Here is a 13,784-nt window from a genome sequence, read left to right on the forward strand (position 1 = left end):
TGCGCTTCTAACAGACTCGCTGATTATAGGGTGGAATTCTCTATCATTTATTGGCACTTTGATTCAATTTAATAGGCAATAGGTTATATATAGGCTATATTTAAAGGCTATATATATTCCGCTAGTTCAGGTGAAACAGATGTAAATGTTATAATTTGTTCATTACACTATACGATTATTATAACTGAAATTTAGGGTCCAGGATCGCGTAGACCATCTTTAGCCGAGTTGATTCCCGATTGGCCGACATTACACCCGTTTCGGCGTGAGGAGGTGCGCTCCGTTTATATTTATGTTATATATTTATATATATAATCATTTGTATTACCGAATTAATAACCTGACTGTAAACTTATATTATTTTCCAGTGGTGAAAACGATTATTGATTTTTGCTACTTTTTAAAGAATTTAGATACAATTTGGATATCGATTTTTCGAAATACATATTTTTGCCCTTGAAATTGATTTCCAACGTAAATCTTATCTGCAAAGTGACTTGATACCACTTAGCACTCTTAATCAAGTAGAAAGATTTTTTTTGAATTTTGTTTATTGTTTTTAAGCTATATATAATATGTGTCATTCCATGAAGAGTTTTCCACTTAAAAACATCGCATCTGTATAGCTCAATGTTTGGCCAAAATGCTCAAATATTTAATCAATCTTGCCCTGCATAAATCAATGCAAAATTTATGCAAACTCCGCTTTAAGTAATACAAAAAAACAAGGGATACATTTTAAATTTAAAAAATTTTTCCTTGGTAAATGTTCATAAGCTTAGTTAGTGTCAGAGCAAACAAACAGGTGTAACAGTTAGTGATTGATTTATTTTTACTCTTTACAAGAAAATTGCATGATCGGCTATGAGAAAACTATAGATTTTTAAAGGATATTTATTTGCTTCTGATTGGAACCTCTATTTGCCTTCAGGTGGCACTGACTAATTAAAATTGTTTGACTTAAGGTTTTTTAAATTTGTTGAAAACACGTTAAACAAAAGAGACACAAATTATTTAGCCAATGTCGACCTAATTAGTCAAAGCAGATATGATTCATGGTTTATCTCAACAAAGAGCTATGCATAAAAAAGCCTTATTTTTGGAAAAAAATAAAACAAATTTCTTTCAAAAGTAGAAACATTTGTTTTTTTGAGCGTCAATGTGTTCTCTTTAAGATCAAGTCTAGTCGCAAACATACATAAGCTGCTGATGCAAATATCAAAGTAGGCCCCGTGTTGAGTTGATTAGTTAAATTTTTTGCCATTCTTTCTAGTTCAGATAAACTAAATGAGTCGATTTGCTACAATAAATTTATACGGTCTTTAACTTTTTGGGTAGATGTCTATCTGGGGAAATAAAATGATTTAGTAACTTACACTTTTAAGTTTTACAATTTTTTGTTTATGTGATAAAAATAAAAGCCATCCTATGTAAAGCCAGTTTAATTCTATATTAATTGTTTGGTGTTTTGCAATAAGAATTTTTTTTAAATAAAAGCTAAATCGGCCTTTGTTTTTTGGGCTGGAAGCAATAAATAAAATAATATAACAAAAATAATTAAACTTATCAAATTACGCCTCTTATGTATATATTTTGTTATTTAAATTAAAATACATACATATATATGAGGGAATAATTTGGACAAACAAAGAACACTAAGTAATCGTATATCAAATTTGCATAACTTTACCCATTTTTGACAACGCATCAACTTACAATGTGTGAGCGCAGAAGGTTGAGTCATTTCTCAGCCCACTTATCGACCAATTCGCCAAAGAGGGAAAGGACAAAAAGGTTGTATTTGAAGCCAGATTCAGCAAGCCCAATTGCAAGCCAAAGTGGCTGTTTCGCAAGGACGTAAGTATAATTCTCCAGCTTAGCTGAGCTTCGAAAACTATTAAGAGCATTCGCTTTTTTTCTATATTTTCTAATACATACACATAATTATAGGAGGTGTTTACGGGTAGCAAATTTAAATTCAAACAAGAAAATGATACTTATCAGTTAATCATTACTACGCCAAAAGTCGAGGACACCGGCAAGTATACTATTGAAATTGGTGGTGTTTCAAGTACCGCATTTTTAAATGTCGAAGAAGCCGATCCCACCTACACATTTACAAAAGTCCTCAAAAAGAAACTTGAGGGATTTACTCAGCACGAGACTACTCTGGAGTGCTCCGTCAGTAGCAGTATGGCTAATGTGCATTGGTTCAAAGACAATAAAAAATTGGAGTCTGATGATCCTCGCTACCTTATATCCAAAGATATCAACGGCAACCTTAAACTTATTATTAAGGACTCTGTACTTGAGGATGCCGGCCTCTACAGATGTCAACTGGATAAGCAACCTGATAAGACTGAATGCCACCTAAAGGTTACGGAGTACCCATACAAGTTTGTTAAAGTTTTAAAATCTCAACAGTGTATAGAAAAAGACACTGTGACGCTTGCGTGTGAAATCGATGATGCTATGGGTGAAGTGCAATGGTTCCGAAACGGTGAAGAAATTCAACCTGACAAACGCATTCAAATAGTAAAAGATGGTCGGAAGCGAAAATTAATCATTAAGGATTGCAAGGTAACGGATGCAGGCCAATTTAAATGTACAACTAATGCCGACACTACAGAAGCGGAAATAATTATTAATTGTAAGTCCCACAGAATATGATACCACTGGCCCTAGGCATGCAATAAAATTTGTTTCGGGCCTCAAGCTTTATACAATTTTTACGTACATCGCTATAAAATCAAAACGCATGCAAGGCTAGCGAAACACAATTATGTTTTAACTCGTCTGTTAGTCTCTTTTTAGCATACCATAGTGATAATTTTGTTGAACACACGTTTTACATTAACTTTTACTTTGTTTAGATCAAAACCGATTTAATAAAAAACTTAAAGACACTGATGCCGTTGAAAGAGAAAAATTGGTCCTTGACGTCGAACTTCAGGATCAAACAGCGCCATGCGATTGGAAGTTTAACGGAGAGCCCATTGTCCCGAGTGAACGCATTGAGATTAAGAACCTAGGTGGCGGCAAGCATCAACTCGTATTCAACAGCTTGGATTTGTCAAATGAGGGAGAAATAACTTGCGAGTCTGGACAGCTCAGTTCGAAATGCAAGCTTTCAATCCGCAAGGGAGAAAGTAGACCAAACATTGATTGTCCTGATCAATTTGCAGGACCTATCAGTGCCCCTGTTCTTGTAGAGGTACCATTTAAAGGTAAGAATGATGAGGCAATATTGCCTAAACTCTATCAAGGGTGTATACAATTTCTCGAAGCTAACTCCGGCAAGCCGAAGTCTCTATACCCGTAAAGGCCGTTCCTGTGGCTGAATTGTAGGCCGAAACTTTCAGTTTTTAAGAAAACTAAAAACTAAATACAGAAATACTAAGATAATGGATTTAAATTTATTATATATATATATATATATATATATATATATATATATATATATATAGCGGTTTTTGTATTACTTAAAATGAATTTCCGATCGTTCATATAACAGCTATATGATATAGGCGTTGGAAATTAAAATATTATATATATTTTGATAATTCTTGGATTTTTGGAAAGGTTTCATCCCGATAGCTTCAAAACTGAGAGACTACTAGTTTGGGTAGAAACGAAAAGACGTGTTCAAGAATGTATACACTTTATAGGATAGAAAACGTTTTCTTCCCTGCGTTTCAACCTTCATACTGAAATTATTATTCCCTAAACCTGAAGATTGTCTTTCTTTAAGGAAAGACCAAAAAAAAGTGAAACAACAAACCACAGTATTGTCAATATTTTTTTCCTTTTCTATGTACTTAAATTAATTCAAATCTTTGCTTTTTTAGTTTCCGGTACAAAACAAACACCTGTGGAGGCCAAATTATTTAAGGACGGCAAGCCATTGCCTGTTAAGGATGTAGAGGTTGCAGTTACCGATGACAAAGTCACATTTAAAATAAAAAAGCCATCTAGAGATTTATCTGGTCCATATCAAATAAAAATTTCCAATGGACAGGGTGAAGATACTAAGGACGTTCAAATTATTTGTCAGGATGTTCCACAGCCACCCCAGGAAGTTGATATTACAGACGTCTATCAGTCATCCTGTGTAGTAAACTTTAAGCCTCCGACGGACGATGGAGGTGCTCCTATAACCAAATATGTAATCGAACGGCAGGATTTAAGCAAAAAGCAAGGCTGGGAGCCTGTCGCTGAAGTTTTACCTACTGAGCCATGTCGAAAAACAATTGATGACTTGGTCCCAAAGAAGCAGTACAGATTCCGTATTCGTGCTATCAACGTGATTGGCCCCTCAGACCCTGCTACTTTCAAAAATACTATTCTCGCGAAAGATCCGTGGGATGAGCCTGGAAAGCCTAAAGCAGTTGATCTAACCGATTGGGATAAGGATCATGCGGATCTCAAGTGGGAAGCACCCGATAGTGATGGCGGAGATCGCATAACTGCATATATTGTGGAATACAAAGAAAAGTTCTCTAACGACTGGGTAGCCGGCAAGGAAGTTGACGGCGATGCTAGAACTGCAACCGTCGACGGGTTAAAAGAGGGCCAACAGTACGAATTCCGAGTCCGTGCTGTTAATAAGGCAGGTCCAGGTGAGCCTAGCGACAAGACTAAATCGATTATTGCAAAATGCCGATTTGTAAAGCCCTTCATTGTTGGGGACGGTCTCAAAAACATTACCGTTAAGAAGGGACAAACCATTCGATTCGATATTAAATATGACGGTGAGCCAGAACCAACAGCCACTTGGGTAAAGGGAACCGACAACCTAAAGTTTGACAACCAGCGCATTTGTCTAGACCAGATGGAAAGGAACTCATCAATCACTATTAAAAAATCCGTCCGAAAGGACACGGGAAAATACAAATTAGTACTGACAAACAGCTCAGGTACTGTTGAGTCCGAGGCTCAAGTTGTGGTTCTTGACAGACCACTTGCTCCTGGGGGACCGTTCGAACCGGAAGAGGTGCGCGCCAATCATATTAAAATGAAATGGAAGCGTCCAGAGGATGACGGCGGTTGTGAAATTACTGGATATGCTTTAGAGCGCATGGACGAAGAGACAGGCCGCTGGATACCTGCTGGCGAAGTAGGTCCAAACGAGACTTCGTTTGACTTTAAGGGACTGACGCCAAACAAAAAATACAAGTTTCGCGTCAAGGCCATTAATAAAGAAGGCGAATCAGAGCCACTTGAAACATCCGACTCAATAGAGGCAAAGAATCCCTATGATCCCCCCAGTGCGCCCAGCCAGCCAGTTATCGATGATTACGACAACAAGAGTGTTCTTTTAAAATGGAAGCGACCGCCGTCAGATGGCGGTCGACCAATAACCCATTATGTCGTCGAAATAAAAGATAAATTTTCACCCACCTGGAGTGAGGTAGCAAAGACTGAGGATGCAACTCCTGAGTGTACGGTGGATGGTCTTAAGGAAAAAATGGTGTATCAGTTTCGTGTTAGAGCCGTTAACAAGGCAGGCCCCTCCGAACCTTCCCAGCCCACCGATAATCACCTGTGCAAGCACAAAAATCGTAAGTATTTTCATAAGTACATTCTATTCCAGTTCATCTGTAGACTTGCTTTGGCTTAACATGTTAACACATCATGCAAAACCTATTTTAGGTTTAAAAAATTATTACTTTCAGCTATATTAATTTTCATATATGTACTGTCGTAATGACGAATTTTAGTTTAATTTCCCTCCATAATTTTAGTTCATTTTCACTTTTTTTGTTGTATATTTTTTCTTTAAATTTAAGATAAGTTGTAAATTTGATGACATCCAGGTTTGGCAGTCCTGTTACTGGTAGAGCACCTTAAAACTATAAATAATTTTTTAATACCAAATTTTTAATTATAATTTTATAGACAGAAGAAAGCTTTTTATATATATTCACAAGCCGATCTAGCCATTTCCGTCTGTCGATCCGTGTGTCCGTATGAACGCTGAGATCTCGGAAACTTAAGAGCTAGTCAGACTTGGCATGCAGATTTCTGGGCTTTCAGCAGCTGCCGCGCCACAATCTGCTGTAGATACAGCGCCTACAGTTTTTATGAGAACCAAATTTTAACTGAAATGTATTTGTCTTTGTGCCACGCTGAGTAACGGGTACCTGATAGTCGAGCCTCTCGACTCTAGCGTTCTTCCTTCAACGATAAATAGTTAAATACCCAGAGATAGTTTTGAGCTGATTCTACCTTTTCATGCTGAAATCTTAACCCCATAAAGAAAAGCGAATAACAAGGAAAAAGAGCTTAATGAGCTTAAACTTTTAGTGCTATTAGGATATTGGCTTAGAAATATTCACTTCCTAAGCCACCAGCTCGATCGTGCTTAGACTCACCATGATAAAGTCATTCGATTTTTTATTTTATTCGAGACCCTCAAATATAAAAAGTATGATTGTTCCAAAAATGGAAGTTAATATGTTCAAAAACACTGAAGTTAGATATTAAACAGAAAATGTGCTAATTTAATGACGATATTAATTTTTGTGTCGAAAATGTATATGGTTTCTATATGGTTTGAAGCTCAAAAGATGAAAGTTGAAATTATTAAGTAATATTTGTGTTCGCAAACTCAAATTCTAGGTACAAGAAATGCGAAAGTTGTTATTTTAGTAGTGTATCGACGATCTGTGGGACAACTGCGAATCAAAGTCTCTACCAAACTCGCTTTTACGATACAAATAAAACAATCTAATTTTGTATACAAAAATTTAGATTTAAACTAAAAAACATAATCCTGCGCATGCAACGCTTTAATTTATATCAACTCTATTAGTTTACGACTACATTTGGAAATTACATCAAAAAACTCCCATCAGCTTTACTGCCAGCGCTTATACTGTGTATGTATTAATATATAAACGCTTGAAATACCCATTAATTTCAAATAAATTTAAAATTAATTCACAATAAAAATACTTTTAGTCAAACCACAAATCGATCGGTCTACTTTCAAACGAGTAACAATAAAGAGTGGCCGAACTCATAAATGGTCAGTTGACGTAATTGGCGAGCCAATACCAGAACTGCACTGGAGTTGGAGAGATGATATTCCATTAACTAACGGGGACCGAATAAGGATAGAAAATGTCGATTATCACACAGACTTTACAATTAAAAATGTTTTGCGAAAAGATAGCGGTTTCTACACATTAAAAGCGGAGAACCGCAATGGCATTGATCGCGAGACCGTGGAATTAGTTGTTCTAGGAAAGCCCAGCTCGCCAAAAGGTCCCCTTGCTGTTAGCGACGTAACTGCAAATGGATGCAAACTGCAATGGAAGAAACCTGAAGATGATGGTGGAGTACCTATTAAGGAATATGTCGTTGAAAAGATGGATACGGCAACAGGAAAATGGGTTCGAGTTGGCAGATCTCCTGGAGAGAAGGAACCACCAAGTTTTGATGTAACCGGCTTGAATCCCGGATCAGAGTACATGTTCCGCGTTTCCGCCGTTAACGAAGAAGGCGAATCTGAGCCCCTAACTACTTTGGTAGGCGTTGTGGCAAAGGATCCATTCGATGAGCCTAACAAACCAGGAACGCCCGAAGTTACTGATTATGATAATCAAAGTGTGACTTTGAAATGGACAGCACCCAATAATGACGGAGGAGCCCCGATTCTGAAATACATAATTGAGAAAAAAGATAAAAATAAACCCGATTGGGAGAAAGCCCTAGAAATACCGGGAGACCAACTTGAAGCCACAGTCGCAGGTCTTCAGGAGTACGGAGAGTATCAGTTTCGTGTTGTAGCAGTCAACAAAGCCGGACTCTCGCCCCCATCAGATGCTAGTGTTCCTCAAATTGTTAAGTACAAAAAATGTAAGTCTTGAAAACTTTTCTGAATGATGCAGTCACTTCTTGCGCTTACAAAGGGCAAGCATGGAAAACATCATTGGCTTGCTTTATTTTATCAGTTGTTTAGGTTTTGTTAATATTCAATGTCCTTTAAGTATGCTCTACGAAATCAGCTGTTATTATATGGAGCCAATAATTCTTGGCAGGGAGTCTGAGTTCCTGTCAGTGTTAGGTCTCAGAAAGCCCAAACTTTTCCTGGATTTTGTGAAATTTTATTTTATTTATTTTGTATTTTATTTTTTGTTCTGATCCACAGTAAAACCTCGTATAGACCGAACAAACTTAAAGCCTTTGTTGATTCGCGCCGGAAAGCCAATTAAGTATGACATCAATGTTCGCGGTGAGCCTGCTCCCACAATTACATGGTATCAAAATGATACAGAGCTTAAACCAGAAGCACTACCTAGCAATAGCGAAATCAAGAATATACCATATAACACAAAGATTTCAATTATTGATACACTTCGTAAACATACTGGCATCTACAAAATAAAGGCTGTAAATGAACATGGCGAAGATGAAGCTACAGTTGAAGTCAATATTCTAGCTCCTCCAGGCAAACCCAAAGGCCCATTGGATGTCAAAGATATTACAAAAGACAGCTGTAAGCTAAAATGGAAAAAACCTGAAGATGATGGTGGGAAACCCATTACAGCTTATCAGGTTGAAAGGTTTGATAAAAATCAAGGTCGATGGGTACCTGTCGGTAGAACTTCTGCTAATGATACCGAATTTGATGTCAAGGGTCTTCAAGAAGGCCATGAGTATCAGTTTCGTGTCAAGGCAATCAATGAAGAGGGGGAATCCGAACCCCTGGAGACCGATGGCAGTATCATAGCGAAAAATCCCTATGATCCCGCTAGTAAGCCAGGTACACCTAACATTAAGGACTACAACGAACATATGGTAAAATTGAAGTGGGAAACACCCAAGTCTGATGGAGGAGCTCCAATCACTGGTTACATTATTGAAAAAAAAGATAAGTTCTCCCCTATGTGGGATGAGATAGTCAGCACCAATGTAAGTAAAAAAAATTACGATTATCCCGTCTTTTAAATAAAAGCTTTATTCAAAAAACTGTGTTTAAAAAATATTCTACTTTAAGACATCCACCCCTGAAGCAATCGTTGAAGGTCTCAACGAAGGCAATGTTTACCAGTTTCGAGTGCGTGCAGTTAATAAAGCTGGTCCCAGCGAGCCGAGCGATGCAACGGAGCCTCATTTGGCTAAGCCGAGAAATCGTAAGATTGTTTTTTTTACAAGAACTTCATGGGTAGTTTTAATATATGTCGACTGCGTTCACCTATGAGTTAAGCCAAAAGCAAATCACAGATGTTTCATTTAAGACTACATAAACCGGCTTAGTTAATTATATTTTTTAACCCCTTTTTGTCCAATGATATTAATACTAAAAATGATATTTCTAATTTTAGTAAAGCCATCTATAAACAGAGAAAAAATGAAGGCAATCAAGGTTCGCGCTGGGCAAACGGTAAAGTTTGATGTGGATGTTAAGGGAGAACCGGCACCTACTTTAACTTGGTTCATAAAAGAAAGCGAGTTAACGCCCACCGGTCAAGTGCGCCTAGAAAATGAAGACTACAATACAAAACTGACATTGCTAGATACGTCACGCAAACAAAGTGGCGAGTATAAGCTACGAGCTGAAAATATAAATGGCGTTGACGAAGCTGTGGTCGAAGTTATTATTTTGGATAAGCCTTCGAAGCCTGAAGGGCCACTTGAAGTCTCAGACATACATAAGGAAGGTTGCAATCTTATGTGGAAAAAACCGAAGGATGATGGAGGTGTTCCGATTACTGGCTATGTAGTAGAAAAAATGGATACAGCCACTGGAAAATGGTTACCGGCCGGTTCGGTTGATCCAGAAAAAACGGATATTGAGATTAAGGGTTTGGATCCAAATCATCGGTACCAATTTAGAGTTAAGGCTGTAAACGAGGAGGGCGAATCAGAACCTCTAGAAACTGAATCAGCCATTACTGCTAAAAATCCATTCGATGTGTCTGCTCCACCTGGCCTACCTGAGTTTGAAGACTGGGATGAGCATCACGTCAAACTTAAATGGGAACCACCAATTCGAGATGGCGGCTCTCCTATTACCAACTATATAATCGAAGTAATGGATAAGGATTCAGGCGAATTTGTAAAAGCCGTTGAAACAGATAGTCCAGTTTGTAAAGGCGTTGTTAAGAAGCTTGAAGAAGGACAGCAATACAAATTTAGGGTTCGTGCCGTTAACAAGGCTGGCCCATCTGATCCATCCGAGCAGACTAACTGGCACACAGCCAAACCGCGATTTTGTAAGTAGCTAATACTGTTTATATTGCTTCATTTTAATTTAACATTTTTAAAATTTTATAATTTAGTGAAACCTCATATTGACCGAACCAACTTGAAACCTGTAACCGTTAAAACTGGGCTTTCAATAAGTTTGGACATTAGCATCAAAGGAGAACCAGCTGCGAAAGTTGAATGGTTATTTAATGCATTACCCCTAACAAGCAACGAGGATAGTGTGAAAATTGATAATGTTGACTACAACACTAAATTCTTCGTAATGCGTGCCCAAAGATGTCAAAGTGGTAAATACTTAATTAAAGCTACAAACGAAGTTGGTGAAGACGAAGCAGAACTGGAAGTCACCGTTTTGGGTAAGCCGGGAAAGCCCAAAGGTCCCCTTCAAGTCAATGATATAACGAAACACAGCTGCAAGCTCAAGTGGGAAAAACCAGATGATGATGGCGGCACTCCTATCGACTATTATGAAATAGAAAAACTTGATCCACACACTGGTCAATGGTTACCGTGTGGAAAGAGTACAGAGCCTGAAGCGAAAGTAATTGGTCTTCATGAAGGAAAACCATATAAGTTTAGAGTAAGAGCTGTAAATAAAGAAGGGGAGTCTGAGGATTTGGAAACAGATAAACCAATCATTGCGAAAAATCCATTTGATGAACCTGACAAACCTGGCAGACCTGAACCTACAAATTGGGATAGAGATTTTGTTGACTTAGCTTGGGATCCACCAAAGAACGATGGCGGCGCACCAATCCAAAAATATATTATTCAAATGCGGGATAAGTCAGGACGCGCATGGGTTGACGCTGCTACTGTACCAGGAGATAAGAGCAGTGGTACCGTTACCGGCGTAGAAGAGGGCCATGAGTACGAATTCCGCATTGTTGCCGTCAACAAGGCAGGACCCAGTGACCCCAGCGACGTCTCAAAAACAGTGGTGGCTAAACCTCGTTTCTTAAAGCCACACATTGACCGCAAGAATCTGCAAAAAAAAGTAATGCGCAGTGGACAAATGCTTCATATGGACGCTGCAGTTAAAGCTGAACCTCCAGCTAAAATAACATGGACTTGCAACGGAACTGAAATCAAAACTTCAGACAACATAAAAATAGAAAATGAAGACTATAAAACCACATTTATAATACCAAAGGTGAAGCGCACTGATCGAGGCGTATACATCGTTACGGCCAAAAATGATTCGGGTTCAGACACCGTAGAAGTAGAGCTAGAGGTGCTTTGCAAGCCAAGTATTCCAAAAGGACCGTTGGCTATATCTGACGTAACGGCTGAAAGCGTTCATTTGAAATGGGAAAAGCCTGAAGATGATGGCGGAGAGCCAATCGAACAATATGTCGTCGAACGAATGGATACGGAAACAGGTCGATGGGTACCTGTTCTTACAACTAAGACACCTAAAGCCGATGTTACAGGCCTTACAGAAGGCAAGGAATATCTTTTTAGAGTGAAAGCAGTCAATTCGGAAGGCGAATCCGAGCCCTTGGTAGCAGATATTCCTACAAAAGCGAAGAATCCCTTCGATGCTGCCGACACTCCAGGAAAGCCGCAAATCACTGATTGGTCTGCTAACCATTGTGATCTTAAGTGGAGGGCTCCGGAAGATGATGGCGGAGCATCTATCACCGGCTATATACTGGAAAAGAAGGACCCCAATACAGGAAAATGGCAAAAGGCTCTTGAAACAAATACACCCGATTGCAAGGCCCGCGTAAATGACTTAATCGCTGGCAATAAATACCAGTTCAGAGTTAAGGCAGTTAATAAGGCAGGAAAGAGCAAGCCCTCAGAACCATCGGACCAAATGATAGCAAAGGATCGATTTGCACCACCCAAAATTGATAGAACCAACATTAAGGATATTACCATAAAGGCTGGACAACACATTCGATATGACATTAAAGTTTCTGGAGAACCTCCGGCAACTAAAACTTGGCTTCATAATAAAGCCCGCCTTGATAAAGACGATAGTGACTACAATATTGACATGGAGTCATATCGCACAAAACTGGCAGTCCCATTTTCAAAGCGATTTCATTCAGGAAAATATACGCTTAAGGCGGAGAATGAATCTGGACGCGATGAGGCTTCATTTGAAGTCATTGTGTTAGATAAGCCGGGGAAGCCAGAGGGACCTCTACGAATCACAGATGTGCACAAGGAAGGGTGCAAGCTTAAGTGGAATGCTCCCATAGACGATGGAGGTTTACCAATAGAGCACTACATTGTTGAAAAAATGGACGTCGAAAGCGGCCGATGGCTGCCATCAGGTCGCTTTAAGGAACCTTTCGCAGAGTTAAATAACTTGGAGCCTGGCCATGAATACAAGTTTCGGGTACTCGCTGTAAATACTGAAGGTGAATCTGAACCATTAACTGGAGAACAGTCTATAATATCGAAGAATCCATTTGATGAGCCCGGAAAGCCAGGAACTCCGGAAGTAGTAGACTGGGATAAAGATCATGTGGATTTGGTATGGAAGCCACCGATTAACGATGGTGGATCTCCAATTACTGGTTACATTGTTGAAAAACGTGAAAAAAGTAATGACAAGTGGATAAAGGGGACGGAAATTCCAGCTCCCGGCTTTGGAGAGGAGTGCAAAGCTTCCGTACCAAACCTAAATGAGAATTGTGAATACGAATTCCGCATCAAAGCAATTAATGCTGCTGGACCTGGTGAACCCTCAGATGCTAGCAAACCTATTATTACAAAGCCAAGAAAGTGTAAGTCTTAATATATCCTTGAGTAAATTATATTAATTAGAAGTAGTAATAGTAGAATAAAATAAAATAAAAAGGGATAACGCTATAGTAGAGTGCCTCGAGTGTCATATACCCGTTACTCAGTTTAAGGAAGCAAAAGGGAAGTGGAGATCTTCGTATATGAAAATGTGGGCGACAGACAGATTTAAGATGTATTCAAGAGTTTTGGCCATTTGCGGGCGTTAGAGTGGCCGTGTTATCGTTTCTTAAATCATTCAATAGTTATTATTGAGTAGTGGATCTCATAAAAATATTTTGTTTAGCTTAAAAACGGCCGCCACAGTTTTGGCCAGTTCGTCGGCGTGGAAAAATTTTGTTTGGCTCAAACGATAGGTATCGACGAGACGAACACATATCTTTTGGGCGCTAGACTTTGCTGAATCATGCTGCGCAGGAAGCCTAGGAATGTGCCTCCTCTAGCTTTTATAGTTCTCAAGATCTTAGCGTTCATACGGACATGGCCAGATCAAGCGACGGGTATAAGAAGTATAAGCTTAAAAAATCGATTTTTTAAAGAACTTTTTGGGAAGCAAAGAAATATTCGATTGAAATTAAATTTTTCAGGTTTCGTTGTTATATATATTCAACGTTTTTAATTAAAATATATGCCTGGTACAAAAATATTGCAAGAAAATTAAAATTAAAGTTCGACAAGCCGAAGCTTATATCGGAACAATTATTAATAGGAAACATACAAAGAAAGCCAAATCAGGCAATACGAAGGTATACAAACTCTAGCCACTAAAACCATTTGATGTTTGAGCAACTATATAAACCAAATTT

The 13,784-nt window shown here is 38.5% G+C and overlaps 1 protein-coding gene across 8 annotated transcripts in view; it reads left to right on the forward strand.

Annotated features, from left to right (window-relative positions):
- The window catches only part of LOC108035605 (twitchin), a 58,830-nt gene that overhangs the window by 26,329 nt on the left and 18,717 nt on the right, over positions 1–13,784 (forward strand). For 7 of the 8 annotated variants that reach the window (XM_017111321.3, XM_050886914.1, XM_050886916.1 and 4 more), the window contains 9 exons: positions 1,732–1,857; positions 1,951–2,650; positions 2,874–3,227; positions 3,849–5,561; positions 6,964–7,863; positions 8,156–8,919; positions 9,005–9,140; positions 9,333–10,223; positions 10,290–12,962. In XM_017111321.3, coding sequence (XP_016966810.1) covers positions 1,732–1,857; positions 1,951–2,650; positions 2,874–3,227; positions 3,849–5,561; positions 6,964–7,863; positions 8,156–8,919; positions 9,005–9,140; positions 9,333–10,223; positions 10,290–12,962 — 8,257 coding nt within the window. The remainder of the gene's footprint in view (positions 1–1,731; positions 1,858–1,950; positions 2,651–2,873; positions 3,228–3,848; positions 5,562–6,963; positions 7,864–8,155; positions 8,920–9,004; positions 9,141–9,332; positions 10,224–10,289; positions 12,963–13,784) is intronic. The other variant, XM_050886919.1, reaches the window with a different exon arrangement.

Source organism: Drosophila biarmipes, chromosome 4 (genome assembly GCF_025231255.1).
Source record: "Drosophila biarmipes strain raj3 chromosome 4, RU_DBia_V1.1, whole genome shotgun sequence".
NCBI classification, from domain to species: Eukaryota; Metazoa; Arthropoda; class Insecta; order Diptera; family Drosophilidae; genus Drosophila; species Drosophila biarmipes.